At 41.7% G+C, this 16,135-nt stretch overlaps 1 protein-coding gene across 1 annotated transcript; it reads left to right on the forward strand.

The window, feature by feature from the left end:
- Positions 1 to 850: 850 nt before the first annotated feature.
- On the forward strand, positions 851 to 14,191 carry LOC310799077 (major histocompatibility complex class I-related gene protein-like; the record flags this gene model as incomplete). Its single annotated transcript, XM_083661639.1, has 6 exons — positions 851 to 878; positions 1,611 to 1,877; positions 11,030 to 11,308; positions 11,646 to 11,951; positions 12,587 to 12,691; positions 14,121 to 14,191. The coding sequence occupies 6 exons, from the start codon at positions 851 to 853 to the stop codon at positions 14,189 to 14,191; spliced, it is 1,056 nt and encodes a 351-aa protein (XP_083517765.1).
- Between the last annotated feature and the right edge of the window lie 1,944 nt (positions 14,192 to 16,135).

Genomic DNA, 16,135 nt, shown 5'->3' on the forward strand with positions numbered 1-16,135 from the left:
AATCTCCCTACCTACAATAAGACAGCCATGGAGTTCTGAACTAAATCAGAAAAATATTCTCAGATTGGGTCTGAGATAATCTCATCAATTGAGGGAGTGTGGCTCTAATGTGGAGTGGACTGAAGGTATGAAAACGGTTGAGAATCTCGAGAAGAACCTGAGCAGATTTTTTTTTACATTTTAAAGTAAAATGCATCAATTTGGTACACTCTGAGGGGACGATTAAGAGGCTAGATCTATGAAGAACTACACACAACACTAAATACATGGCTTTTAGACACCACCTCCTCCAACTCATCAGAGCACTGATATGAAAGCAGGTGACATGAACAAGGCATAGAACAATACTGCTGTGAAAGCCAGAGCCATATTGAAATCACGTTGGTTGTATTATTATTATCATTATTATTATTATTAGTGTGCTTTATTTTAAATTCAACCATGTTCACTGCTTACCATGTTCACTTCCTCTCATCACCTAACCCTTTATACAGCAGCAGGGACATGCAGAGAATGTTAGAGGGGCAGGGGCTGGCAAAAAAGTGTTAACGTTTTTAGCCAGATTTAGAGGAATATCTCATTTTAAATTAACATTTGGATGATACTTGTCACAGAAAAATAACTCCACAAACTGAAACCCGATTAGCCAGTCTGCGCCTGCTCCTTGCGGAGATAATAAGTTGCTTATAGCCTATTATTGATCTAGAAATTAATGATTTTTCTACTGTTGCTCCCTTTGTAAACAGCTAGGCTCTGTCACTGTACAGGAGTTTAGTTTCACTTTCAGTAACAACCTATATTCTTCAACCTATTGTGACTAACAGCCTTTTCTGAATTCCCATTGGTCAGAATGTCTCTTGTCCAGCCCCGTTGTGACTGTGAGGTCTCCTGATCTGCAGAGAGGCAAAGTTTCAGCTGTAGTCGACTTCTTGATCAAAACAAGATGAAGGTGTTGATATTGTTGCTCCTCTTCTGTCACGTTGCATCTCCAGGTAACATCACATTTAAAATATCTCCTTTATGTAGCATATTATAACTGCAGATTGATTCATATAGGCTACTTATTCAGGTGTGCCTGCATTATTCACAGCAGGCTTAGTGTTGGCTATTGAGTCTGCATAGGCTGATCAGAGTAAACTGCGTTATATAATCACATCTGGCTTTGTTAAATTATACGTTGGTTAATTTTAGCCTACGTTAAGGTGAAGGCTATGTTTTGATTTAATCTTTAGTATTGCTTATTTAGCCTAAATGGATGTGAATATAATATGTATAGGCTACAGCGTGTCAATTCAATTAATAAATTATTGCACTCTTACAGTCATGTCACTCAGTTTAGGCTTTAAAGTATTTGCACATGGTGCATGGCGTGAGCACGGGAGAATGATTAAACCCTTTATTAAAAAAAAATATTTATTTATTTATTTATTTATTTATTTATTTATTTATTTATTTATTTATTGCCCAATATTCATTAAACAGTAATTGGAATTCTCTGTTGTGCTCAGGGAATTAACAAGTGATCATACATTGTTAGTATAAAAATTAATGAAAAAATGTGCCTGTACTTCAGAAACTTGAATTCCTCACTTTAACTGTTTGTCTCACAGTGACTCACTCCCTGAAGTATTTCGACACTGCATCCTCTGGAGTCCCAAACTTCCCAGAGTTTGTGACTGTTGGGATGGTTGATGAAGTTCAGATAATTCACTGTGACAGCAACACCAAGAGATTCGTGCCCAAACAGGACTGGATGATCAACGCCAGAGCAGATGATCCACAGTACTGGGAGGATGCGACTGGAAGGTGTGTGCATAACCAGCGGTGGTACAAAGACGTCATTAACGTTGTAAAGCAGCGCTTCAACCAAACTGGAGGTTTGTTTGTTTCACTATGTTTTTTGTTGTATTACTAAGACTGAGACTACTGAATGCTAGTCTGCTGTACAGATTCAGTGTTTCTGTCCATCCCATAATAACCAGACATGCATGCACGCATGTACGCACACACACACACACACACACACACACACACACACACACACACACACACTATCGCAGCTATCGACTGAATGTGTCACACACGCATGCTTTGACACCTGTGTAGCAAAGCTACATGCTTGACGTGTCATGTAGTTTCCCCATTGACTTGTAATGGCCATGCGTGCACGCGCACGCTTACGCGCTCTGACTGCTGCACCCCGCGTAACATTATGTGTAAAATTACGCGTAACGTTACGCATAATGTTACGCGTAATGTTTATGCGTTTTTTGTGAACGCATGCATAAGCGCACACATGAAGATAATAGAACCATTGTTGGAGAAATTGTGTTATGCGTTCACACACACACACACGCGCGTTCGCATTCTTGATACTACGCCACCGGAAGTTTATCTGCATCACGCACAACAGTCCGCATACATGAACGCCTCTATTTTATTCTATTTCCATGTTTTATTTTCATCCAGTTCATGCCAGTGACCAAAATATTACTTAGAACATAGAAATCCAATAATTACCATTCAATCAGTCAATCATCATTCATGCTGTCAGGACTGTACTGTTGACCAACTTGCCCATCCAGCCGCAAGGGGTCAGTTAATCTTAACACGGCAATCATATCAAAACCTATTTATACTAAGCCTGGTGGGTCTGTGTCTGTAACATGGTGTCATTCATTCACCAAATAAAAATGAAATAAAACACTTACAAAAACTGTTTTACTGACTCATATATCCATTATTACACATTTTAAATGCTGTTTATGAGGATTAATGGGTGATTTATGTTGTAAAATGTGTGCACAAGGGATTGTGGCTAATATTTTGGTTGTGGTGACCACAGAATAGTCTGCTAGCGATCTATAGCGGACTTGGGACAGAAACCTCAAGTGCAGTCATGTGACTCTGGTGGATTTGGCAGCTGGGCTACTTCTGTTCTTCAGTCTAGGCCTCCTAGCACAGGAGGCAACTAGACCACTCTACACAGCCTGCAGCTACTAGCTACCTTATCACTCTTAGCTATAGCTACCAACGTGCTGTATCTCTAGATAGGGATCTGTATAATAAACGATGCCAGCGACATGCTGGATCAACTTTTACCTTCATCAGTTTGTCATTCCCTACATGGTCAGGGTTAGCCTAATATTTTGGTCACTGGCACCATCTACTGGATGAAAATGGAACATGGAACTAGAATAAAATAGAAGCGAACTATGTGACGTGTATTAATTATTATATTAATTAACTATTCATATTCATATTATATTAATGAATTAAAAACCAATTAAGTAATTAATTAACACATGAATATATAATAACAATAATGATAGTAATAACAAATTATTAATTATTATAAGACAATATACTAATATTCATGCTGATGGTGAACAATGTGTACCATTTTATTTGAACTGTAGACACAGAGTAATGCAATGCTTGTACTTGCAGTTAGCATATTGTAGTTTTGTTAGGATGTTGTAGTGTACAACAACCTAAAGGGAGAAAAGGAGCAATAAATATTGATGCTTAAATGATTTCACAACAGTATTGCAACAGCATGCAACTTTTATATACTAATATTATTCAGTTTGTGGAGTTATTTTTCCGTGACAAGTCTCATCCTAAAATGAGATATTCCTCTAAATCTGGTTAAAATCGGAATATTTAAAATGAGTTATACCCCTAAATTGGCCTTCAAATTGCCTCAAATTTCCGTAGTGCCCTTTTATGAATTAAATAAAACACACACACACACACACACACACACACACACACACACACACACACACACACACACACACACACACACACACCTGACTGAAACACACAGTCAGACTCAACACATACATTAGACTGAGACTACTGGATGCTAGTCTGCTGTAGGCTGATGCAGTGTTTCTGTCCATCCCATAATAACCAACAGAGATTATAAACAGTTCATCTCCACTAGATTAGATTAGAGTAACTCTACTGAACGACCCACAGTGAGTCTCTCTATAGTAACTCTACTGAACGGCCCACAGTGAGTCTCTCTATAATAACTCTACTGAACGACCCACAGTGAGTCTCTCCATAATAACTCTACTGAACGACCCACAGTAAGTCTCTCTATAGTAACTCTAGTGAACGACCCACAGTGAGTCTCTCTATAGTAACTCTACTGAACGACCCACAGTGAGTCTCTCTATAATAACTCTACTGAACGGCCCACAGTGAGTCTCTCTATAATAACTCTACTGAACGACCCACAGTGAGTCTCTATAATAACTCTACTGAACGACCCACAGTAAGTCTCTCTATAGTAACTCTAGTGAACGACCCACAGTGAGTCTCTCTATAGTAACTCTACTGAACGGCCCACAGTGAGTCTCTCTATAGTAACTCTACTGAACGGCCCACAGTGAGTCTCTCTATAATAACTCTACTGAACGGACCACAATGAGTCTCTCTATAGTAACTCTACTGAACGGCCCACAGTGAGTCTCTCTATAGTAACTCTACTGAACGGCCCACAGTGAGTCTCTCTATAATAACTCTACTGAACGGACCACAATGAGTCTCTCTATAGTAACTCTACTGAACGGCCCACAGTGAGTCTCTCTATAATAACTCTACTGAACGGACCACAATGAGTCTCTCTATAGTAACTCTAGTGAACGACCCACAGTGAGTCTCTCTATAGTAACTCTACTGAACGGCCCACAGTGAGTCTCTCTATAGTAACTCTACTGAACGGCCCACAGTGAGTCTCTCTATAATAACTCTACTGAACGACCCACAGTGAGTCTCTCTATAGTAACTCTACTGAACGGCCCACAGTGAGTCTCTCTATAATAACTCTACTGAACGGACCACAATGAGTCTCTCTATAGTAACTCTACTGAACGGCCCACAGTGAGTCTCTCTATAATAACTCTACTGAACGACCCACAGTGAGTCTCTCTATAATAACTCTACTGAACGGACCACAATGAGTCTCTCTATAATAACTCTACTGAACGGACCACAGTGAGTCTCTCTATAATAACTCTACTGAACGACCCACAGTGAGTCTCTCTATAGTAACTCTACTGAACGGCCCACAGTGAGTCTCTCTATAGTAACTCTACTGAACGGCCCACAGTGAGTCTCTCTATAATAACTCTACTGAACGGACCACAATGAGTCTCTCTATAGTAACTCTACTGAACGGCCCACAGTGAGTCTCTCTATAATAACTCTACTGAACGACCCACAGTGAGTCTCTCTATAATAACTCTACTGAACGGACCACAATGAGTCTCTCTATAATAACTCTACTGAACGGACCACAGTGAGTCTCTCTATAATAACTCTACTGAACGACCCACAGTGAGTCTCTCTATAATAACTCTAGTGAACGACCCACAGTGTATATCAGAAAACTGTAAACTGTTTTGAAGTCTGTCATTTAATTTGACAGTTATTGAGTGTTAAAGTGTGGACCAGTGATATCACTGGTCCACACTACTGTAACTCAAATTAATAACTCATTAACTCAAATCAACTCTCAATAACTGTCAAAGTAGATGAATGATGAATAGTTTGACAGTTATTGAGAGTTGATTTGAGTTAATGAGTTATTAATTTGAGTTAGTTAATTTAAGAGTTCCAGGAAGTAAGGTCCTGGATTAAGCAGCACTGTTGAGTTGCAGCAAAATAGACAGTGTTGGAGAAAAATATAAATACATCCGCTAAATGTGATAATTAACAGACAGTTTGTGTTGTACTCTGAAAGGGTCCCCCCCCCCCCCCCCTTGAATCAAATTGTACATTATCAGCTTTATTTTAGCATGCAAAAGTAATAGGCAATAGGTAATCTGACCTTCCGTTTCCCAGTAACACACTACTGAACAGACTGACTGTCCTGCTGAGCAGGTCTAGTCTACAGACTAATCCTATAGGCTGAAACTCTCCTTCAGTGGAAGCTTCTAGAACAGCCTCAGGGCAGTCTGTGTTTGTGCGCGTGCGTGTGTGTGTGTGCGTGTGTGCGTGCATGTATGTGCACACATGCGTGTGTGTGCTTTGTAGGATCTCTCTGACTCTCTCTCTCTTTTTTTTACCTTTATGTATCCAGGGGGAGTCTCTCTGAGAGCAATGCTCTCTTTTCAGGAGCGCCCTGTTCACATTCACACACACATTCACATCTGGAAACTGCTCCACTGGAGCGGTTGGGGTTAAGGGCCTTGTTCAAGGGCACCTCAGTGATGGTAATGAGGGAGGGGCAAGCGCTGCTTTTTCATTTTCCAAACCCAGATTTATCCTGCCGGTCCCCGGGATTGAACCTGAACTGAACTTGATGACCTTCCGGTCACAAGCTTGCTTCTCTAACCACTGGGCCACCACTGCCCAGTGTGTCTCTCTCTGTCTGTCTATCTCCCCCCTCTCTCTCTATAGCTGTTTTCCCACATGCGCCTTTTACCGCTAAATGACCGGAACGCGGTCTAATGCCTTCATGTGTGAAAGTTGTTGTGCCGGTATAAGCGCGACCCCGTCGTCGCGGACATTTCACCAGTTTCGAGCCAGTCAGAAGAGCGGTATGCACGATAAGGAACACAAATGTAGAACGGGTCCAGTCATTTGCCGGTCCTTCTCTCATGGGCGAGGTGTACACACGTTGCTTAACGTTCACTTCCAGCGTTCATCATCTAATCATTCGCGCACATCAAAGCAAACTACTTCCACATTTCGCTTCGTGCATTTGCTTTCTCTACATACATACAAGCGTTGGGCAGCTTGCAAGCCTCTGCCATTCTCGCTGTGTCTGTCCTGTGTGGCTGCTGCGAAGTGCGGAAGGACTGAGTGAAGGACTGGCCTCTCTCGAGCAGAGAGGGGAGGGGGGAAATCGGCTGTGTTTATTATGCTGGCTTGACGCTGCTCTTAAGTCAAACGAGTGTGATTTATTGTGTGACAAGCGAACTTATTTCACCATGGAGTTTGACCCCCAAAATAAGCTCCCCCCTCCCCCCGCCCCCCAACATACAGGCAATTTCGCTGCTATATTCCCACTTGCGAGCGCCCAGGTGTGAAGGGAAATTCCGGGAAATGTCCGATATTGACTTACAGGTAATTTTCCGGTACGCATGTGGGAAAACGGCTTATGGTAAAGAGAGGATAGTGCCTGTTAGGATATCTCTCTCTCTCTGTGGTAAAGAGAGGATAGTGACTGTTAGGATCTCTCTCTGTGGTAAAGAGAGGATAGTGACTGTTAGGATCTCTCTCTGTGGTAAAGAGAGGATAGTGACTGTTAGGATCTCTCTCTGTGGTAAAGAGAGGATAGTGACTGTTAGGATCTCTCTCTCTCTCTCTCTCTCTCTCTCTCTCTCTCTCTCTCTCTCTCTCTCTCTCTCTCTCTCTGTGGTAAAGAGAGGATAGTGACTGTGTGAGGATCTCTCTCTCTCTCTCTCTATCTCTCTCTCTCTCTCTCTCTCTGTCTCTGTGGTAAAGAGAGGATAGTGACTGTGTTAGGATCTCTCTCTCTCTGTGGTAAAGAGAGCCTAGTGAGTGTGTGTTAGGATGTCTCTCTGTTTGACAGCAGTCTCTGTCTCTCTCTGAGACGTCCACACTGTCCACATGATGTTTGGCTGTGAGCACCTTCATCCAGCCAGTAACAGCGGGATGTGGAGATCCTCTGTGGATCAGCGTGTCTCTGTGCTAAAGATGAGATATCAACCACTGATAGTTGACTGTGCTCTCTCCCTCTCTCTCTCTCTCTCTCTCTCTCTCTCTCTCTCTCTCTCTCTCTCTCAATTCAATTCAATTTCAATTCAAAAGGCTTTATTGGCATAGAGAACATAAGTTTACATTGCCAAAGCAAGTGTGCAACAAAACAAAAAGTAACACAATTATAACCGAAAGGTTAGCACAAAACTATAATAGTAACGATAATAACAATAATATAAACTATAATGTTAGCCTGTTATAATACAGAGATATGTAAACATTTCGGTCTTGCAAACAAATATGTACATACTGTAGGCTATGTGACAAAAGTTTAAAAGTTTAAAAGTTTAAAAATAGGATAAAAGATGTTGAAGATATCTGTACAGTATGTGTCTATGTACAAGATGTGCAGAGGGCGGACCCTAAGCTTTAGAGTGGTTGTGTCCCATTTATCCTTTTCCTGTCACAACAGCTCACAAACCTGCTGTGTTAGCGCACTGTTGTAATTCGCCCAGCAGATATGGAAGTTTTTTGGTATCACTTGTGTTCTCAAAGTCCTTATGAGTGTTTGTTATATGTGGGAAGTACGTGTCTCTGATGTCCTGGTACAGATTGCAGGAGGTTAGAAAGTGCAACTCAGTTTCCACTTCCTGTTGGGTGCAGTGGGTGCACAGTCTTTCTTCCCTTGGGAGCCAGGTCTGCCTGTGGCGGCCTCTCTCAATGGCCAGGTTGTGCTCACTGAGTCTGTACATAGTCAGGGTTTTCCTAAGTTTGGGGTCAGTCACAGTGCTAAGGTATTCTGCTACTCTGTAGTCTCTGTCTAGGGCCAGGTAGCATTGTGGTCTGTCTGGTGACTCTGCTTGTGAGCGGAGCCCCAGGACCAGCTGGCTGAGAGGGCATCTTCCTAGGCTCTCTCTGTGGGTGAGGGCTTTGTTATGGAGCGTATCAGGAGCACTTTCTTTAAGGTGGTCGTAAAATTTAGACACTCTCTTCTGAATCTTAATGATTAGTGGGTATCGTCCTAATTCTGCTCTGCATGCATTGTTTGGTGTTTTTCGTTGGACACAGAGAATGGATTTGCAGAATTCTCCATGCAGAGTCTCAATTTGGTGTTTGTCCCAATTTGTGAATTCTTGGTTGGCAAGTGGACCCCAGACCTCACAACCATAGAGGGAGATGGGTTCTATGACGGAGTCCAGTATTTTGAGCCAGGTTTTAATCGGTATGTCCAATTTGATGTTCCTTTTGATAGCATAGAAAGCCCTTCTTGCCTTGTCTCTCAGATCGTTCATGGCTTTGTTGAAGTTACCTGTGGTGCTGATGTTTACACCGAGGTAGGTGTAGTGTTTTGTGTGTTCTAGGGGTGTTTTATCTAGTAAGAATTTGTATTTATGATGCTGGGGGCTGGGCCCTTTTTGGAATATCATGATTTTTGTCTTGGATAGGTTAACTGTCAAGGCCCAGGTCTGCGAGAATTTGTGCAGAAGGTCGATTTGTTGTTGTAGCCCTTCTTTGGTTGGAGACAGCAGCACCAGATCATCCGCAAACAGTAGACATTTAACTTCTGTGTCTGCTAGGGTGATGCCGGGTGCTGTGGACTGTTCTAATGTCTTTGCCAATTCGTTGATATAAATGTTGAAGAGGGTTGGACTCAGGCTGCATCCTTGTCTAACCCCCTGGTTTTGGGGAAAGAAGTCTGTGTGTTTTTTCCCAATCTTGACAGCGCATTGGTTGTTGGTGTACATTGAGTTTATAATGTCGAAGGTTTTTCCTCCAATGCCACTTTCCAACACAGTAGACCCTCGTGCCAAATTGAGTCAAAGGCTTTTTTGAAGTCAACAAAACAGGAGAATAGTTTGCTTTTGTTTTTGTTGATTTGGATGTCAATTAGAGTGCTGAGGGTGAAGATATGGTCTGTTGTACGGTAATTTGGTAAGAATCCAATTTGGGATTTGCTGAGGACTTTATTTTCAGTGAGGAAGTGAAGGAGTCTGTAGTTAATTATCATACAGAAGATTTTCCCAAGGTTGCTGTTTACACAGATTCCACGGTAGTTGTTTGGGTCGAGTTTGTCCCCACTTTTATGGAGCGGTGTTATCAGTCCTTGGTTCCAGATATTGGGGAAGATCCCGGAGCCGAGGACAATGTTAAAGAGTTTTAGTATGGCCAATTGGAATTTGGGGTTTTAGCATTTTGTTTAGAATGCCATCAACACCACAGGCCTTCTTTGTTTCAAGTAATTGTATTCTGTCATGTGGTTCTTTTAATGTGATTGGGGAATCTAGTGGGTTCTGAAAGTCTTGTATTGTTGACTCTAGACTTTGCAGCTTGTCTTGTATGTGTTTTTGCTGTTCATTCTCCTCTATTGGGCCGAAAAGGTTTGAGAAGTGGTTTACTCATGTATCTCCATTTTGGATGGGTAGGTCCTTGTGTTTTTGTTTGTTTAGGGTGTTCCAGTTGTCCCAACATTTGTTTGTTTTTATGGATTCCTCAATAACATGTAGTTGTTGTCTAACATGTTGTTCTCTTTTTGTTCTTACTGTGTTTTTATACTGTTTTAATGTTTCGCCATAATGGAGGCGTGTGTTCTGGTTGTCTTAAGTCCCTTAATTTCTTCCTGAGGTTTTTGCATTCATTATCAAACCATTTGTCATTGTTGTTAATGTTGTTTTTGTGTTTTCTGTTTTTGAGTTTTAGGTTTGACAAAGAGGCAGAAAGGTCAAATATATTATTGAGGCTTTCTACTGCCATGTTTACCCCTACATTGTTGCATTTGAATGGTTTTTCCATGAACTGGTCTAGAAGTGATTGGACTTGTTGTTGCCTAATAGTTTTTTGGTATGTATCTGCACTGTCTTCCTTCCATTTGTAGTGTTTGTTAATGGTTTGTAGATTGATTTGCTGTGGTACTACCTGGTTGGGTGTTGATCTGTTCAGATAGATTGTGGTTTTGCTGTGGTCTGAAAGGGGTGTGAGAGGCCTGACCGTGAACGCTCTGAGAGATACCAGGCTAAGGTCAGTGATGAAATAGTCTACTGTACTATTACCCAGAGATGAGCTGTATGTGAACATACCATAGGAGTCACCTCTGAACCTGCCGTTGACTATGTACAGGCCCAGCGAACGACAGAGTTGTAGGAGTTGTGTCCCGTGTTTGTTTGTGGCTTTGTCATAGTTGTGTCTGGGGGGGCATCTTGGGGAGGCAATGTCTCTAGCTCCTGGTATGTGTTGGTCCCTGGGTGCTGAGAGTGTCCGATTCTTGCCCTGTCCTGGCATTAAGATCTCCACAAACTCTCTCTCTCTCTCTCTCTCTCTCTCTCTCTCTCTCTCTCTCTCTCTCTCTCAGGTGTCCACATCTGGCAGAGGATGTTTGGCTGTGAATGGGATGATGAGACTGGAGAAGTTAATGGGAATGATCAGTTTGGCTATGATGGAGAAGACTTCATAGTATTTGACCTGAAGACACTGACATGGATCGCTCCAGTACAACAGGCTGTCATCACCAAACACAGATGGGATAATCGGAAAGCTCACTTAGCATACAAGAAGCACTACTTCACCACAGAGTGCATTGATTGGCTGAAGAAGTATGTGTCCTATGGGAAGAGCACTCTGCAGAGAACAGGTAGAGTCACATGACCTGATGTAGTTTCATGAACACAACAATGTTCATCTGTCTCTTCTGTTTCTAATGTACAGAAACATGACAGTGAATATCAACCAACATGTAGACACACACACACACACACACACACACACACACACACACACACACACACACACACACACACACACACACACACACACACACACACACACACACACTATATACAACAGTCATGTTTTTGTTTACACACATCTGTTGTTTGTCATTCTGTCCTCCCCTCTCTCTCCCTCCCTCCCTCTCTCTGTATCTCTGTGTCTCTCCACTCTCTCTCTCTCTTTCCACTCTCTCTTTCCAGTTCTTCCCTCGATCTCTCTCCTCCAGAAGTCTCCCTCCTCTCCAGTCAGCTGCCACGCTACAGGCTTCTACCCGGACAGAGTCATGTTGTTCTGGACCAGAGATGGAGAGGAGCCTCAGGACCTCATGGACCAGGGAGAGATCCTCCCCAACCACGATGGAACCTTCCAGACGACCGTTCGGCTGAACGTTTCATCAGTCAAACCTGAAGACTGGGGAAAGTACGCGTGTGTGTTTCAGATCTCTGGTGTCAAGGAGGACATCATCACCAAACTGGACCCATCAGTGATCAAGACCAACAACCCAGGTAAGACTGAGATCACAGCTGATGGAGGAGCAGAGACACATTTACTTTACTTCTTACACTTGACTTGCAATTCATGTGTTTTGTTTCTGTTGTTCTGTAATGGAGCCTTTCTCTCCAATTGTTGTGCTTTTGTTGTCATTTAATCTTCTGTCATCAGGTTCAGTTGGGTTTTTCATCATCTTGATTTATATTTTTTAATCTTTGCTTCTTTATAAATGAGAAATTGTTAGGAGATGGTTTGTATAGAAGTTTTATATCCAAATGGACACATTCATTTAAACTTTTCATCAGATTATTTAGTTCAGCCTATGTTTTCTCATGCAGTGTAGTTTCTATGCACTGTATGGTGTTCCCACATAGTTGCTTCCTCCTTGGAGGTACATTTGAGCTCAGTCTTGTTTACATACCACCATTTAGCAACCAGACAGTTTTTAACTCCATGAGAATATTGAAGACAACCAAACATGCTGGTCGCTTCACTAAAACACATGAGGTGTGTCTCTAGTTTGTCTGAGTCACATGACCTCCTCTCTATACTTAAAATACTAAAGTGGAACAAATAGACATCATGTGATCCATCCAGTGTCACGTGACAAAGTGTGAACGCTCTGTTTTGGTTCCATGTTCTCCTTCAGGGATCAATCCTGCTCTTATCATTGGAGTGGGAGTGGCTGTAGGACTGCTCCTCCTGCTGGCCATCTGCAGCGCTGCAGTCTGCATCTGGAGAAAGAACAATAACGGTGAGGGATCAAGAGGTTTCTCCTCCACAGAAAGAAATTATGATCCTCTAATATACAGTCTTAATTGGTCATACTTACACATTACATTATAACATAATTATTTTATATGTGCTTCTGGAAATTCAAAGTCCATAAAATGTATATATCATCATACCTGTAATAGAAAAGACTTATCTAGTAATAGTGAAGCACATAATGTAACATAATGTTTCTTTTCATAAATGTTAATTTGTAACCTCTCATTGAGTAATAATGAAATTATTAATGTCACATCTTGTCTGTATTTCAGGCTTCAAACCTGCTCACAGTAAGTTTTCATTTAATTGTTTTTTGCCATTCTGTAATTATGTGTAATATTTGGATATGTTGCGTGCATGATGTGCACTTATAAAGACCATGGAAGAAGACCAGGCATTAGTAATCGATCACTAATCTCTCATGTTTTGTTTCTTTGCTTCATTTCAAGTTACATTATTACTTGGTTGACTTTTTATAGCTTCGGAGACTTCATCTACTGAATTGCCTCCTCTCCCATCGCAGTGAGTGCTTCATCATGTGAGAACACATTGAGTATGTTAAACAAAGATTTAATCAAAATAAAAAAAATACTGAATATCAGCCAAATTGTGAATAGTCACAGATATAGCGGTATACGCAGATTCCCTTAAAGGGATAGTGCGGATTATTGGACATAATGTTTTATGAACTCCATACCAGCTGTAGAGTGTCTGGGGAGCTGACTTGCTGATCCATGAGTCCCGTGGGCGGAGCTCTAGCTTGATCTGAGTGGAGAAAAATGAGTCCCGGAGGACACTCTAGGGTCACGGAGTTATCAAGTTTGACTCCTAAACAAAGCATGCATGTGTTATGACATCTCATTTCAACAATAAAACCGCAGTCTTGCTGTTGATCAGACCGCGCTATTTATTGGCACTACTTTCTGGCTCCGCACTGCATCCGCGGTGGTCACTATAATGCTGTGTACAGGTGTTTCAGACACAGCGCGCTCTGTAAACAGGCTACTAAAACATACTAAACATGTCCGACTATGAAAGCGATGAAGATATGCCGTTACGCCAGATTTGAGAGGATGTCTTTATGAACCTGAATACACAGATGAGTAACTTCATCAGAGAGAGAGGGGAGAGAGAAAGAGGTGGAGCAAGAAGACGCAGATCAACAGAGTTGGAGAGCTACTGCTGCCGAGTAGCCTAGCCTATATTAGGCTATGTATTTTTTATTTATTTTTTAACTGACAACATTGTTAGATTAGAGAGACTACAGTAGGCTACCTAAATCTAACAATGTTGTCAGGTAAAAAAATAAAAATAGATACATAGCCTATATTCTCCCGGTAGCTCTCCAACTCTGTTGATCTGCGTATTTTCTCTTCTCTTCATCTTCTCTCCTCTCTCTCTGCCCATTCTAGGTCAAGGTCTAGGTCTAGCTCCTCATCTGTGTATTCAGGTTCATAAAGACATCCCCTCGAATCTGGTGTAAACGGCATATATTCATTGCTTTCATAGTCAAGACATGTTTAGTATGTTTTAGTAGCCTGTTTACAGAGCGCGCTGTGTCTGAAACACCTGTACACAGCGTTATAGTGACCACCGCGGATGCAGTGCGGAGCCAGAAAGTAGTGCCAATAAATAGCGCGGTCTGATCAACAGCAAGACTGCGGTTTTATTGTTGAAATGAGATGTCATAACACATGCATGCTTTCTTTAGGAGTCAAACTTGATAACTCCGTGACCCTAGAGTGTCCTCCGGGACTCATTTTTCTCCACTCAGATCAAGCTAGAGCTCCGCCCACGGGACTCATGGATCAGCAAGTCAGCTCCCGAGTCCCCAGACACTCTACAACTGGTATGGAGTTCATACAACGTTATGTCCAATAATCCGCACTATCCCTTTCAGAGTTGTAATTCACATCCTGCTGCCGGTGCGGATTAAAAACATCATTCTGATCAAACATTTCCTGCAGTTTTACAGTATAATTACACAAAAAACCAGTTGCTGTTGAGTTTTTATCTTGATTCTGATGCACACAAAAATCAGATTGCATCATTCTATATCTAAATGTTATATTTTGACCCAGAAATGAGTATCCCCCCTATTTTTTTGTATTATGCTATTACAGATACAGGCTTCATGAACAACATTCAGAGAGCCTAGCATTGATCTGCAGCTACTTATAAATATATGTGAGACTGATTAAGTATGATGAATAGAAGTCCTTGAGTTTTAGGGTCTGGTGCTGAGGAGGTGTTTGTTCAATCTCTTCTTGAAGGCTTCTCCAACAACCACGGGGGGAAGGCTGTTCCATGTTGCTATGGCAGAGTGGAGAAAGCTGCTGTCCAGGCATTTGGTGTTTGTCCTGGGCAGTGACAGGGCATGGTTGGGTGGGAGCCTCCGGGTGGTTGGACCTGGGACATGAATGAATACAATATGAAAGCAAATATACTGCACAGTGTGAACAATAATAAATTCAATATTTCAGCTTGTCTGTCTGTTCATCTGTCTTGACAGGTGACCAGTGGAGATGAGAAGAGGACGGTGAACTGACGCATCATCAAGATAAATTACAGCAGTTGTTTATAGTTTGGGACAAAAAGTGCACATTAACAAAACTTGTATGATTGACTTACTGAGAGTTAAATTTATATGATTGGTCGGAATATTGTCGGAGAAATTAAATTGTTAAAATTGGCATTGATTTACTCACCAAAGAAGAATATCTGGTTGCTTCTTCTTGGTTAATCTTTCTTCATTAGTGTTTGACTCCTCCCTCCATACTGTAGATGCTATTAAATGCAGGTAGTTGTTTGCTAACTGAATGGCCGTCAGCAGGGGCGGACTGGGACCATAATCCAAGCCGGGCATTAGATACCATGCAGGCCAGGCCAACACACGCGGACACACATGCCAGCGACCTTGGACCTTGTTCCCTAATAGAATTCAACATTGCCTAGATAACTGCAAGTATAATATGAAGACGTAAAAACAAAAACATGCCTCTGTACAAAAGCTTCACAGCAAACTTAATTTAAGGAAGAGTGTAGTGTCCTGTCTTGGCTTGTCTGAGGTTAAATGCAAATACAAAAAATCTAACTGCTTCATCTCCACTTTAAACTGTATTGTGCAGTCCTACTGATAATCCCATAAAGCACATTCATGTGAAAGCAATAAGCATATAGCCTACATGTTTCACTTTATGTCTGAAATTGTAGCCTACCTGAAGGTTCCTGATTCTGTTCAACACCACCTCCAGCTCTGCAGGAGCACCTGCTGCAGTGCTAGTGCTGCTTCTGCCTCCTTCTCCACTTTTGTGAAGAAAACCCCAAAAGCAATCCAACCCATACTTTCAGATTAGCCACTACTGTTTACATTTGCCCAATGGGATTTTTTATATAGCCTAATATAAATAAATAAATACAAATTAGT

The sequence above is a fragment of the Poromitra crassiceps genome (assembly GCF_964638095.1).
Source record: "Poromitra crassiceps genome assembly, chromosome: 27".
NCBI classification, from domain to species: Eukaryota; Metazoa; Chordata; class Actinopteri; order Beryciformes; family Melamphaidae; genus Poromitra; species Poromitra crassiceps.